This window comes from Oxyura jamaicensis, chromosome 1 (assembly GCF_011077185.1).
Source record: "Oxyura jamaicensis isolate SHBP4307 breed ruddy duck chromosome 1, BPBGC_Ojam_1.0, whole genome shotgun sequence".
Taxonomy (NCBI): Eukaryota; Metazoa; Chordata; class Aves; order Anseriformes; family Anatidae; genus Oxyura; species Oxyura jamaicensis.
This window is the reverse complement of record NC_048893.1, coordinates 25,989,141-26,003,477: the sequence shown is the minus strand read 5'-3', so window position 1 is coordinate 26,003,477 and position 14,337 is coordinate 25,989,141. Positions and strand designations below refer to the sequence as shown.

Sequence of the window (14,337 nt, the reverse complement as noted above, 5' to 3'; positions counted from 1 at the left end):
TCCCTGAAGTAGGAGGCTCCTGACCCCAGCTCCTTTTCCTATATTTCCCATAAATTTCCGAGGCACAAAATGTACGCTTCATCTATGCATCAGTAGATGTCTGTGTCTGAGCTGCTGAAGCCTGGCTCCCTCTGCACTCTGTTTGTAGTCAGTGGAGAGAAATAGGCACTGCTAGGGTTGGCGACTGCTGAAGCGACAAGAAGGGTAATTACTTCAAATCAGTGCTCTAATTGTGCTGAACAGCACTTTCTCAAGATGAGTGCTGTGGAGGTTGGGAATTGCACCCCCACGTCTCCATCCTCTCCTTGTGCTGCTGGAAGACAGCAGCTCCACGGGTACCACCGCCTCTCCAGGAGAAGGGCCTGGAAGGGAGCTGCGGGCCATGGGACCTGCGCAGTGTGGTTTGCTCATGGGGAGACCCCCAGTTCCTGTCATAGTTTCCAAGAAACTTGACTAGGGTTAACGTCTGCTCATTTAGTTGCTGCTCAATTACTGTGCCACTTAGGATCGAGCCCATTTAGAGTCACAGTCCAGCCATGGTGTTTGTCCATCTCTGCACAGAAGGCATAAGCGATAGTTACCTCCGTATTTTGGCAGCAAGGCATTTTGCTCTGAGAGGAAGCCTGTGAGCCAGTAGGTGCCGTGAGCTCCTCGCAGAGGCAGACCTTCCAAATCTGAGTTCCCACATGAGGCTGGACTTGGGAGTTTCTGCAGTTTTCCTCTGGGACTGGCATCTGGCAGAAAGGATGTTGGTGCAGCTGAATCTGCCATGAGGAGGCCAAATGACACCACCCCTTCCAACCTCATTTTCCTCTAACTGTGTAGGTAAGCCTTCTGTCACCATGACTAAATGCCTGACATTTTCTCTAGCGCTATGTTTAGGAGAATGTTTCCAAGGTGTCCATCATGTTTTGGAGCCTACTTCCCATAAAAGCCGGTGGGACTATGTTTAAGCGCTGTGGTGGAAGTTTCTTCATCTGAAACGTGTGTTCCTCAGGTTGGCCCTTATCCAGATAAGTCTTTTTGGATTTGGGGAACATTGCCTTTCCAGGAGGGGTTTTACTGTTCCACTGTTGAGTGTGTATCAAATTGGACTGCTGTGTCCAGGCTCACTGCCCGGAGCCCGCAGTCTGAGCCTCACCGATGGATGTCAGTGCCTGCAGCAGTGTGCGCAAACGGGATTTCTAGCGCTGCTCAAGCTGCTGCTTACATTGTTTTATTGGCTTTTAAAGTGGCTTTTCTTGCTCAGGAAAAGCTGTGTTAATCAAGGTATCCAAGCGTTTACCAGATATGATGGTTGAGAATTTTTCTTTCTTTTATTTCAAGGGAGATACTTTACATCTCCAGTCTGCTGGGCTGGCACAGCATGGAAGTTGGTTGGAGCCCAGAGGCTGGGACACAACAAAAATCCTAAGCCTTGAGAAACTTGAAATCCTTAAATGACGGGAGTTTTGTCCAGTGGAACTAGTGAAGCTTAGTTTCCAGTGGATTTGGTTTCCTGACTGACTCTGCAACTGTTTTGTATTTATTGCTGCAGTGTCAGCTTATCCCATGTTATGCACACAAGTATTCACATAGGAAAATAAAAATAAGCCTCTGATTGAAGTTTTCCCGTGGTTCTCTTTTATACTAGTGTGTTCAACACAGCACTGTCCCATCCAGCAGGGACCTTTGTAAGTCATCTCCTCCCTATCTAATCACTTGCTGACACGGAGCATGCAGGATGCCATGGTTTCCCCGGCCCCTCTGCTAAGCTAGATTGCAGTGGCTGACCACTTCCAGTTATTAAGCAGGGACTCATGCACACACAGGGCGCATCCATGTGAATCTTATTTCCTTTGGGAAGCTGAGCTAAATACCTTGGACACCTCCTTGTATTGCCTTGTGGGTATTTCTTTGTAGACTTAGAAATCCCTCTTAATTATTTCTGTACATAATGATGAAATCGTTGGTATTTGTAAAATCAAATTTAACATTCTTACTATGTTTATTTCGACTGAGAAGTAATTTAAAATTAATCTTACTCTCGACTGTGAAATTTTGGCATTAGATCAGACAGCGTTATTAATGTGGATCATAATGCTGTGTTGGCAATGTTTACTACTGTTCTAAGTCTTCTCTCCATCTTACTTTTTAGGCATATAAATTGGATTTATTTTTTTTTTCCTGGGGCACACATGTTCTCTCTGATACCATTTGCATGTGGTTTGTTACAAGTAGGCCTTAATCCTAATCTGTCATCCCTCAGTGTTACATAAGAAATGATTGTTTATAGACTTTTTTTTAAAAAAAAATTGTTATCCACCTCTGTTCACTCTTAAATTTGAGGCTTCCATGTGTACCATATGTGCAGTCCTTTGGCATAGATCTGTGGAAATGACCCAGATTTTAGCATGCAAAAAATCCAACTAACTATTTCAGGCACTTCCCTCTGTGTAGAAAATGTGCAATCTTCTTCTACTATTTTATTATTTTAAAATGCATTGAAATAGCTTGTTATTAGAATGTATTTGTTTTAACCACAGTGCTCATTGGTTGCTTCTCTTGTTTTCAAGTTCTCCTGGCTCATATCAAAAGGTAGTGTGTTCTGCTGGTATATTTTTCAGTTATGGTAGTGGCCCTATTTCATCCCAATTTAATGTATTTGGGACAAAATCTGCTCTCAGAATTTAATGAAGTCATTATATATGCTCTGCTGGGACACAGGAATTGCTACTATTGAAAAAATAACACGTAATTTGGATTTGAAATGTCATTTGCACACAATGAGTAGATGGTCCCACTGTGTTGGTAACTGTCTACGTATTTATGGATAAGCAGCTTTCAGTTTGGCTGGTTTTGTTTTAAACAGAAAAACAAACCAACAAAAATGAAATAAAAAAAAAAGATTTGAGTCATCATCCTGATCTTTTGACTGCACTGTACAGAAGGTGAGCTATACTCTGACATTTAAAAAATAATATTGCATTATATTCCAGTCTCACACTGAGTCTAGGAAGGGAAGTGGTTGTAGAAAATGGCAGACGTACTCTACCATTTGTTGTAGGGAACGGGAGTACCATCTGGCTCTGTTGTTCTCTGTTACTGCAAGTAGAGTCCAATGGCTGCCAGGGGAGAAGTAGGTTGCATTGCTTAGGATTTCAAAGCTTTGTTACCTACAGAAGTTCCTAGTTCCCATGAAAAGACAGAGGCCCAAGGTTTGGCATTTCCTCAAGATCATGAGGCTAATGAGGAGCAAACACTGAGCCCTCTGAAGAGAGCAAGATACCTGCCTGGCATCCACAACCTCAGTCTTACCCGATCATTTAGTGCCTACACTGGGCTAATCCTTTTTTTTTTTTTTTTTTTTTTTTTTTTCCTTTCTGGTATGTAACATTCTTTTCATAAAGCTTTCTGTGCACAGCGCTCTACCATTTCATAACCGCCAGAGCTTCATGGCCATTAGGTGAGTCCCAGAGGGGTGTCCTGGGGGATGCAGAAGACAAGGAACTTCTCTGCTGATTGCCAAGCATCTCTTCTGCCCGTAACGAATGGCTTGCAGTAATTGCCTACAGAGCAGCGCTGAAGCTCTTCTTTAAAATTGAAGTTGAAAGATACTGCAATAATGTAATAATTGGCTATTAGGGCTCATTGTATCTCTTTTCAAAAATGCAATCTGTCATTTAGACTTCATCTCTCAGATTATGACTGACAGACATAAGAAGATTTTTGGTGGCAAAACAATGTACATATTTGCTCTTGTCATTTGCGTGTGTGTGTGTGTGTGTGCATGTGTATGTTTTCCTCAGGAAACTTAGTTGTTTGAGGCATTAATTGGCTAAAATTACTGCAGATTTTTTTTTTCATGAAATGGAGTTGCATAAGTATAATATAGGCTGTACAGAAACATCCGAAAAATCAGTGCAAGAGAAAACAAGAAAAAACAATTCCTGCAGTCAGTAAACCAGTCCGGTCTAAATGCTGCTTTATATGTTGATCAGGATAGAGACCCTGAGTTTTTTTTTTTTTTTTCTGCCAGCTGACTCCTTCCTTTCTGAGCCAGTGAAATAAGGGAACTGTGACTTGCAAAGGGGGAATAGCTCAGATATCCAGGGATATTTTCCAGTCCCTGTGCCCAGTTTCTGGGTGGCCTGGCTCCTGGTGTGGTCCTGCTCATGGGAACCAGGCACCTCAGCTCCCACTTGCTGGCCTGGGCACTGGGAAAGATCCTGTGTTTCCAAAAGTGAAGCATTTCAGACATTTCCTTGCAGTGAAGTTGTACCAGCACTGAAGATTCTAAAACTGGTATAATCACAGTTTCAATTTTTTTTTTCACCAGAAATGTTGATTGAATTTAAGTGCCAGTGAAGTTGAGTAGAATATGACCTGAGAAGTGTACATGGAGCTACAGCTCAGTGCTGTGTGCTGCCATTTCGTTCCTTTATGTTCCAGAGCCTGAAAGAAGGCCTTGCGGTATTTTGTTGGGGTATTGGGTTAATGTAGCAAGGTTTTGTTAGCAGGTGGTCTGCAGGGGTGGCCTCTGTGAGCAGAGCCCAGCAGCTGCCCCATGTCAGATCAGAGCCAGCTCCGAAAGGGACCTGCTGCTGGCCAGAGCCAAGCCAGTGAGCAACGCTGGTTGGGCCTCTGGGAGGGCAGATTAGAGAAAGGAGAAAAAATAATTATGTGCAACAGCAGCTGGGAGAGAGGAGTGAGAAAATGTGAGGGAACCAGCCCTGCAGACCCCTGGGTCGGTGCAGCAGGAGGGCAGGAGGTGCTCCGGGCATGCAGCAGCAGTTCCCCTGCGGCCTGTGGAGAGGCCCCTGGTGGAGCAGGCTGTCCCCCTGCAGCCCATGGGTCCCACATGGAGCAGATCTCCACGCTGCAGCCTGTGGAGGAGCCCCCGGTGGAGCGGGTGGATGTGGCCTGGAGGAGGCTGCGGCCCATGGAGAGCCCCCGCAGGAGCAGGCCCCGGGCCGGAGCTGCAGCCCGTGGAGAGGAGCCCACGCAGGAGCAGGGGGCCTGGGGGGAGCTGCTGCCTGTGGGGGACCAGTGCTGGAGCAGTTTGCTCCTGGGGGATGGACCCCGTGGTACAGAGCCATGTGGGAGCAGTTGTTGAAGACCTGCTGCCTGTGGATAAGTTCAGGAAGGACGGCATCCCATGGGAGGGACCTCATGGGGAGCAGGGGCAGAGAGGGACCGTGAAGAAGCAGCGGAGACGAAGTGTTAGGGACTGACCGCAGCCCCCAGTCCCTGTTCCCCTGCACTGTTCAGGGGGAGGACATAGAAGAGGATGGATGGGGGACGGTGTTTTTAGTTTGCATTTAGTTTCTCACTGCTGTAGTCTGTTAGTAATATGTAATAAAATACATTAATCTCCCTACTCTGAGTCTGTTTTGCCCATGACGATAATTGTTGAGTGATCTCCCGGTCCTTATCTCAACCTTTGAGCTTTTGCCATCGTATTTTCTCCCTGTTGTTCTAAGGGGGAGTGATAGAACAAATGTGGTGGAGGTGAGCTACCTACTGATGTGAAACCACTGCAATTGGTGTCATGTAGATCAATAAGTGGTGTGTCAGCTGCTGCTGGAGTTAACAAAACCTATAGAAGCTGGAGGTCCTCACAGCAGAGGTGATGGGTAGCCTGCCCGTGGTTTTAGGAGGGAACTGATGTTTTTAGAAGCAAAATAAATTCATTTTGGTAGTTGTTGAATTGTGCAGGTTAACTGCATAGTCACTCAGAGGTTTCCAGTAGCACCTTAACTGCTTTAAACTTTGTAAGCTCCTAAAAAAACCTTTCAGTGTCCTGACAGAGCAAGGTACTTGGATAGTAAGGCAGAGTTTAATGAACTAAACAAAACCTTTACCCATCTTTGAGGATGATGGAGGTTGCTCTGCGTGACCCCTGGAGACTGGGATATGTAAAATCAGTTGCCTCACCATGGTGGAGATGGGTGAGACCTCCCCTGCTGAAAGCAGCCTTCCAGTCTGACGCCACAGGAGCACCTCACAGGTGTGATGGGTTCCTTTTCCTTTCCTAGAGTTTCTCCTCTGGAAAAGGGGATTAAACTCAAAATGTTTCTTGTAAACAAGAGAGAATAAAGATTTCCATAGGAACAGATCAGGTGTAAAGCATGTATACAAATCTGCCTCTGTTAGTAGCTCACGCTTTCCTGCCATTTTTGAGAGAAATTATTCAAAAGCAGAAATCTACATCTGTATAGAAACATAACATTTCCCTTCTTAGCTTTATTAAAAATCCAGCTATTCTTTAATGTTTAGACTCACGCCCTGACAAAATCAGCTAATATATGTATATTCTTTTTCTGTAGCAGTAAATTGAGAAATAAAAGTACCTGCTCCAAGAATGGTAAGGGTTGAGGAGCACAACCCTTTCTCTGGAAGATAAGGACATATAGCAGAGATCTTGGAATAACGTATATATTTGCTGCTTTCAATATTTCATGCTGGCTTGTGGAGAAATATATGGAAGTTACATTGTAAATGAATCTAATGCTTGAACAATGTCTTGTGCACATTGTGAGCAGATTGTGACAATGATAATTCGTACAGATTTCCTGTGACGTTCTGTCTGCTAATTTGCCTAATCTGAACAGCTGTATGAGACAGATAGACTTTCTAATAGGCAGAGATGAAATTCATTAACCCTTCTTTGTAGAATAAACTGATAGCAAAGCTCGGGTTAGGAAACAGAAATTCCATGTTTTGCTAGCCAGCTCACCTAACTCTGTGAGGTTATGGCCATACAAAAGCAGAAGAGAGGATACAGGTTTTGATACTTTCTCAAGGTCATTTTGCTGTGAGTTTTAGATACAGCTGATAAAGAATTTCAGTGAAGGTCTTTCAGTAGTCTGTCAAATGTCACTTTCCACACAACCTAAAGCACTGACCTGGCAAACATAACGTGAACCACCAGGAGTGTTATGAAATCCTTGCACGGATACTGCAGGGGTTGTTTGGGCTTTTCAACAAGGTACGTGCGTCAGTGTAATGAGAACTTGGCCGCGGGCCTGGGCTCCCTGACACCTTCAAGGATGTCATTGGAAGGCCCTGAGCTTTGTCACCTTCCCTGGAAGCAATGCTGTGGGGAGTTTGGATTTGCTCATCAGAGCAAAACTTATTCTTAGGCCAGTGCACATTAACACTAAGGGTTTTGTTATCGGTGCTTAAAGGTGCTGGGAGGCTTAGGTTCATAATGGCCACGTTTCTTCTGTGAACTCGCCTGGGTCCCTTGAAAGCTGATCCAGAAGGCTTGCTTCAATCCACACACAGCAATTTATTTTCAAGATAAAGGAGGTGTTAACTGGTTCTAAACAGTCAAAATAACTACTTCAGTTCTGAGAATAGCCAAACTGTGTGCCTCGTCAGAGGATCTGTGCCACAGCCCTTACAGCTCTGTGGCCAGAAGTAGTTTGGACAGGTCTTCATGGTGCTGAGCACCCATGCACATGAGTGGAAGTCTTGATTGCGATTGAGCAGCCAGGTCATTACTTCAGGTGCTTAAGAACAGATGGAGGACACCTGGTTAGTCACTGCCTAAGGCTTGGTCTGAGTCACCGTGCTCCAGTGTCCTGTCTGTCAGTGGAGATCAGAAGCTGCCTGTTGCAGAGCGTGTTGTGAGATGTCTCACTCCAGGGTATGGCCTCTCCCATGGCTCTGTTCCAGGGATGAAACACAGTAAAACGCTCCCAAAAGCCTGGTGGGACTAAGTGTTCTCAGGGTGTGTGCTGAATACAAAGAGCCTGTTTGAGAAACGGGGTGGAGAGCCGTGGAACAGCTGAGGAGCATTTTGTGCCAATGGAGGTGGCCACCAGAGGAGCTCGGTGTGCCTTGGAGGTGGCCCCAGCCCTCTCTACAAGGATGAGGAGATGGGGCTCAATACAGCCCCACACTGCAGAGGGTCCATACTGTCATCGCTGGGCGCACACGTGTGAGCTTGGGGTGGCATGAGCTTGGGGCTGCTCTCCTTGTCCCCAGTAGCAGAGGAGTTGGTGTGGCAGTGGGCAGCTGCAGCTCCGACTCATACCTTGCTTTCCAGTCTACTCTTAGGGCAGCGGTGACCCACCCGATGGCTGGCTGCCCCCCAAATGATTTAAGCTGTTGAGATGCTCTGGTGTAAGGTGCAAAAGCATTAGATGTTACCCGATTTCGCAGCCTGCCAGCCACAGTGACACGGCGCATTCCGCAAAATGCACAACCCCCCCTAGCAGGCAGAGCAGTGGGAGTGTTTGGTAACAGTTAATCTGCAGAAGATCAGAAATGGGGGGGTTGCTTTCCTTTAGGTGCTTTGCCTAATGGATTTGTGCGTGTTCCCTTTCTTCTTGGCCTCTAGCAGTGGTTATTGGTGCTTGCCATGTTAGTAGCTGCAGATACTTGCTCAGGGAGATTTATTAGAAACCTTCCAATTTTTACCCCCTCCGGACTGCCTTTCTTAAAGATGACCCCCGATGTCTGCAGGCTTCCAAACATCAGCTTACTGCTTCGCTGCTCTTGCCAGCACAAGACATGGAAATGCCTTTTGTCTGCAGTAGGACTGGAAGGAGTCAGCTTAGGTCTTTGTTTCTACATTCTAATGTTTTGAAATTACTGAATGTCAGAAAAGGTATGCTCAATGCACTCAAAAATGCACTTGCAGAGGCTAAGAAGTGCTAAATCTAGATGGTTTAAAAGAATAAAAAATAAAGAAAATATTTATTCTGTTGCTAGAATGTTTTTTTATCACTGGGATCAATGTGGTTTGGGATTTTTCTCTTTATTTAAATGTGTGACTTATTATGGCTAGAGCATTGCCACAGTGTATTTTGACAATAGATTTAAGTAAATGAGACAGTTGGCCAGCGCCACGTGAAAAATATGTTTGAAGTGTAGATTGGCCCAGGAATTTAATTTTTCTTTGAGGGAAAAATAATGAAGGGAGTTAGCGATGGAAACTCGTGATTATTCTTTATTGAATATGCCATAAATGGCACTTACTAAGACATCTATCCCAGAAATTTCTTCTGCAGGATGCGTTTGCAAAGAAACACTTTGCATCTTGTGCAGCCAAGTAGAGGAGGGCAAATTCACGGCAGATATCTCAGTGCTGGCATTAAAAGCACGGGGCGGGGGGGTTATCATCGGGGAGGGAAATATACGTCGGCTTCTTTGTCTTCTGCATTTTGTGACAAAGGAATTCCCATCTGAATCGCCGTGCTCCATCCGAGCCCCCTGCGAGCCTCTGGTTAGCAGCAGTCAGTCTTTGCAGTGTCCTGACGTCATCCAGTGTATGCATGAGCTATGCTATTGTCTTACTGAGAGCAGGGGCTGGGGATTGCAGTGTCTGGTGGCTGCTACCTATTTCTGCCTCCCGCTATCACGGGAGGGACGCCGGCCTTCCCTTATCTCTTGGATTTAAAACAGAAGCTCCTGCCTTTGGCCGCCCAAAGAAGGACCTTTGCTTTGGTGGCAAGGAAAAGCTGTCTGCAGCGTGGAGCAGAGGAGGGGAGAAGAGAAGAGAGGAGAGGAGAGTCTGGCAGCTTGGATAGCTTGGACTGCATTGTCTGGCTTCATGACCCCTGCTGTGTAGCAGTCTCATCCCTGCTCTCATACGCTCCCTCCGTCTTCCTCTTTTTTATTCTCTCCTCTTTAAAATAGCAGCATCGGGGGCCAGCCATGTTTGGCACTGAATCTTCATGTAAGTAAATGCATCCCGCTTGCGTCCTTTTTCTCTTTGAACAGGGCTGGCGGTCTCGTTGTTGTATCCTGGCGCTTGCGTTCCCTGTGCCGAGAGCTGCGGTGCCAGCCTGTTTACGAAGGGGCGAGAGGTGCTGGAGGGAGGCATCTCCCTCCTGGCTGCGGCTGCATCCTCCGTGCCGGCATCGCTGGGTTCGGGCCGCCGAAGGATGCGGGGATAAAGGCAGCTTCACTCGGATGTGGTATCGATAAGATCGCGTCTGTCAACGATCTGTAGTTGCAGCCGTGCGGATGAATGCAGTGCTCAGATGATATGCTGAGGGGATGAGAGGTTGCTGCAGCATTAGATGGGCTAGAGCCGAGGAAGGACGGTTTAATCTGAAGGGAAAAGCAATCTCGATTGCTTTGGTTTTGCTTCTGGGAGAAAGGAGGCTCTCCTGTGGCTCTCCTTCCTGTGGCTGGAGAATTAAATGAGTTAAGTCGAATTCTAAATATTGGAAGTATTTCTCAATTTCTAAATGGGTGAAAAATCCAAATTAACAGCATTGTTTATTGGTTTCTTCCTGGTCTTTGTGCTGGAGAACCTTAGCTGAGGCTGCTGTATAAAAGCGATGTAGACACATGCCATGGGAAGCAGGCAGGTTTTGCTTCAACGGGAACAGCAATTAGCTCCTGGCTAATCTGCTCGAGGATGAAGACAAGGTTTTGTATAAATGCTGGTTTTTGTGCGGCTGTGTGGGGCGACCTGCCTTATCCAGTGATTATCTGCTGCCTGAACAATGCCAAACGTTTGCGTTCCACGGTGCTTTTTGCAGAAATAACACTGCGTGCTGCAGGCGTTTCTGAGCCGAATGCGAAGCAGCGGCTTGCTCCCAGCGTTGCGGCAGGCAGGGTGGTGGCACGGCCCCGCGCCGTGGGTCTGGGGCCCGTTCTGCAGCTCGGCTGCTGCTGAGCAGCGGTGGGAGCCCGGGGACACCTCGGGATCACCTCCTGCCGGCTGTCACAGCCTGCTCTCCGAGGGCTGGCCGCTTCCCGTGCTGGGTGGCAGCTCCCCACCTCCTCCCGCACAAAGACCGGCCAAGGTCAGGCAGAATGGAAGCAAAATTTGCTCCGGGGTTGCTTTTGTTCTGAGAATCGTCTCTCACGCGTTGCTGCAAACCCCTCCACAGCCCTCGGTCGGCAGAATACGAGCAGAAATGCCCGGTGTGGTGTTTGCAGCTGGTGCCGCGGCCAAATTTATGAGCAGCCTGCGTGTGCCTATGGGTGTGTGCCTGTGCAAAGTGCTTGTTAGCTTGGGAGATAAAATCGGCCCTGCACCTGCCCTCCTGCGGGCACTGCCTGCTGCAGGCGTGGGAAGCCGAAAGCGGTTGGTGTTCATTTCCTGGCTCCCCTCCCGCATTACGAAGCGCGCCGATAAATGGCATGCTGGCACGTCGGGCTCGGAGGTGCAGCCGCCAGCGTGCTGACTGGTAGGTGCCAACAGCAGCTGGGGCTGCTTCTGTTTCCATGGCTCCCACCTAAGTGAAATTAGAAAAGGGAGGTGGTGAGCTGCTGTAGCATCCCCTACCGCTCCCCAGGAGGGTCCAGCAGCGTTTATTTGCTCTCAGGACTGACATACAGCACGAGCGGGTGCTCTGGCTGGGGCAGGCTGCACACCCAGCACTGCTGCCATGCCAGGAACCAGAGGGTTTGCTTTTAGAGAATTGAATGGGAACTAATTTGGGCAAAACAGAGTCAAAATGAGGGCGTTTTGGCCTCCCTTCTCCTGTTTTCATACTGCCAAGTTGTCAGCCGGCAGGTGCAGCCATCTGAGGGTTAATATTTCTGTCCTGCCAGAGCTGTGCTGGGTCCACTGGGCAGACCTGCATAATGCTGAACTAAATTAATAAAAGGCAGCCTCATCTGGTCCTTGAAAACACTACAGAAACCATTGCTGCAGCTGCCCAAAAAGCATGAAATGGGCAGATTACAGCTGCTTCATCCTGCTGGTCACCCTTAGCATTTAGGAGCTGAGGCTTTCACGGTTTCTTACTCTTTTCTCTTGATTAAAAACCAAAACCAAGCAACAAGCAAGAAAAACCATCCCTTCATCCTTCAGCTTCAATGTGGAGCAGGTCCCGGTTTAGGTCCTTTATTCTGTCACTCATTAACACAAATGCTTTAAAGGCCAAACACGCCCCCACTCAGCAACTCTGTTTTTGCTTTTTTCTTGTAACGGCAGCGAGGAGGGCGGCGGGAGATAGTGCGAGGGCAGTGCAGAGGCACGGACGGGTGCTTATCTCTTCCTGGCCGCTGGGAAGGACAAGCAGGGGCAGCGCCGACGTGACGGGGGAAGCCGGGACGCGACGTACGAGGACGCTAACCCTGCGGCACGCTGCGAGCTGGGAAAGGGCGAAGGAAGGGAGCTGGGCCGTGGTGTGGCAGCTCCCGCGCGGTCATGCTCAGTCTTTTCCATCGGTCGTGTGCCCCCTCAATAAGCCCCACGGGAGGCACGGGGGTGGAGGTCGCTCATCCTCGGTGGCTTGGTTCTCATCCGCCTCCACCCCGTGAGGTGCCGGGCTGTGAGGTGCACGTGGCAGGGGCCGAGCTGGCCGCCCGTGCCGCCTCTCCCGCTGACCTGACAGGTGGATCCGCTTGCCCAGGTCATTTCGGAGTCTGTAAAAGGGAAAAGTTTGATTAAAAATGGAGTTTTGAGTGAGATCTCTGAACGAGAAGCGGTGGGGCACTGTGCCAGCGCTCCACCAAGCCTGGGGAGCATGAACAACGCGGCGGGGCGTTGGGCTGGGAGGAGCTGGGCCCCGAGAGAAGGACACCAGGGAGAAGACGGTAACAGCCCCAGGGCCAGCACACCTCCCTCACCTGACTCCCGCTTTGAGGCCTGTGTGAGAGACACCACAGGCACGAATTAAACCGCCACGGGAGAAGCAGCACATCTGTGGGGCTTGGCAGTCCCGGGGGAGGTTGGGGCGCTGCGGCTCCGTGAAATCTCTCCCTGTGCTGCGAAGGAGCTTGGCAGGGTGCGGTTTGGAGCCCACAGAGCCGGCAAAGAGGTGCTCGGAGAGCTGGCTTCATGCCTGCCCGAGGATTCACACCGCGCGTGCTTCAGGTAGTGCAGACAGAATAACTCAGCAGGAGGCTGCGGGGAGGGAATTACACGCCCCAGCGCTGCTGGAAGGCTGCGAGTGCGCTGTGAGGGACCGAGGTGATGTTCTCAGACCGCTGGGTTTGCTCCTGCTGCAGTACTTTAACCTAGCGCTCCATGAAGAGGTGGGCAGCTGGGGGCTGCAGAGAACAGGCGGGGAAGAGACCGTGGGAGGGCCACCAGGGTGATCAGGGGGTGGAAGCGCCTCTCTTGTGGTGGGAGCTGAGAGAGCTGGAGCTGGTCAGCCTGGGGATGAGAAGGCTCAGGGGATCTCGTCAGTGTCTATCAATACCTCGGGGGAGGGTACAAAGAGGATGGAGACAGGCTCTTTTCTTTGGTGCCCAGTGCCAGGACAAGAGGCCGTGGGCACAAACTGGCACACAGGAGGTTCCCCCTGAGCACCAGGCAGCACCTCTGTTCGTGTGGGTGACTGAGCACTGGCACAGGCTGCCCAGAGAGGTCCTGGAGTCTCCTCCTTGGAGATCATCAAAAGCCACCTGGATGTGGTCCTGGGCAGCCAGCTCAGGGTGTCCCTGCCTGAGCAGGGGCTTGGACTGGGTGACCTCCAGAGGTCCCTGCCAACCTCAGCCGTGCTGTGGCTCTGTGATCTCTGTAGGGAAATGGAAGCCCTGCCCACTTGCACTGTCTCCTAGTCCGTCTTTTCACAAAGTGCTTTCGTCCCTGGGCTTTTTTATTCTTTTTCCAAACTCCCAGCCAGAATGCGTTAACAGGGAACGGTCGCACCAAGACAATTGATTTTATAGCATCAGGAGAGCAGTCCCATAAAACCCTGCATAAGAGCAGCCATCAACACTGAGAAATGAGAGACCGTAGTGCTGGATATAAAGAGCAATTTCTACTAGCTCAAAAGAGACAATCTCTGTGAAGTGGATGGCCAAGTGCTGGACCAAAGGTGATGTCCTCCATTCATCAGAGGGTGGGATGCCCAGGACCCAGCTCCACAGCTGCATGGGATGGTGGGTGTGGGTGCTGCCATCCTGGGCCAGTGTGCCTGCCTCTGCGCACCAACCCGACCTGCGAGGGAGCTAATGGCAGGTTGAATTCACTGGGTAGAGCTGTTTTCAAGCATGCAGCTGTTTAGAAAGTTTAGGTGTGCATTGCCCTTTCTTCCTTCCCAAAGAAAAGTGTGGGGGTGAATGGAGACATCTTGCAGGCTGGATTTGACTCGTGTACCTGACAGTCTCAGACCATCTGGCTCTTGTAGCCCTCAGTCCCCTTTCCTGTCCCATTGGACTGGAGGTTGCAAGGGTCTGATGGAAAGTTACTGAACACAAGTCTAATCTCCAGTGCAGCTCGCACGTGAGTTTCTGCAACAGGGAAGAAATCTGAAGGTGCAGGCAGTGAATGGGGTACCCCCCCCTTTTTTTTTTCCAGATTGTTTAATTACAGTTGATCCTTGCCATAACTAAAATCATAAGCTATAATTAATAGAGAGACCCTTGCTTGGTTAAAGGCGACAAAAGATTTTTCAAATTAAAGGCAAAAATCAGACAAGAATTTGTGTT

At 48.9% G+C, this 14,337-nt stretch overlaps 1 protein-coding gene across 3 annotated transcripts in view; it reads left to right on the top strand.

Annotated features, from left to right (window-relative positions):
* ST7 (suppression of tumorigenicity 7) overlaps window positions 1-14,337 on the top strand; it is a 144,460-nt gene that overhangs the window by 31,044 nt on the left and 99,079 nt on the right. Inside the window, exon 1 of one of the 3 annotated variants that reach the window (XM_035334458.1) lies at window positions 9,178-9,670. The exons of the other annotated variants lie outside the window; for them this stretch is intronic. Within the exon in view, the coding sequence (XP_035190349.1) occupies window positions 9,649-9,670 (22 nt within the window). The 5' untranslated portion in view covers window positions 9,178-9,648. Of the gene's footprint in view, window positions 1-9,177; window positions 9,671-14,337 lie in introns of those variants that run through there. 3 annotated transcript variants of the gene reach the window in all.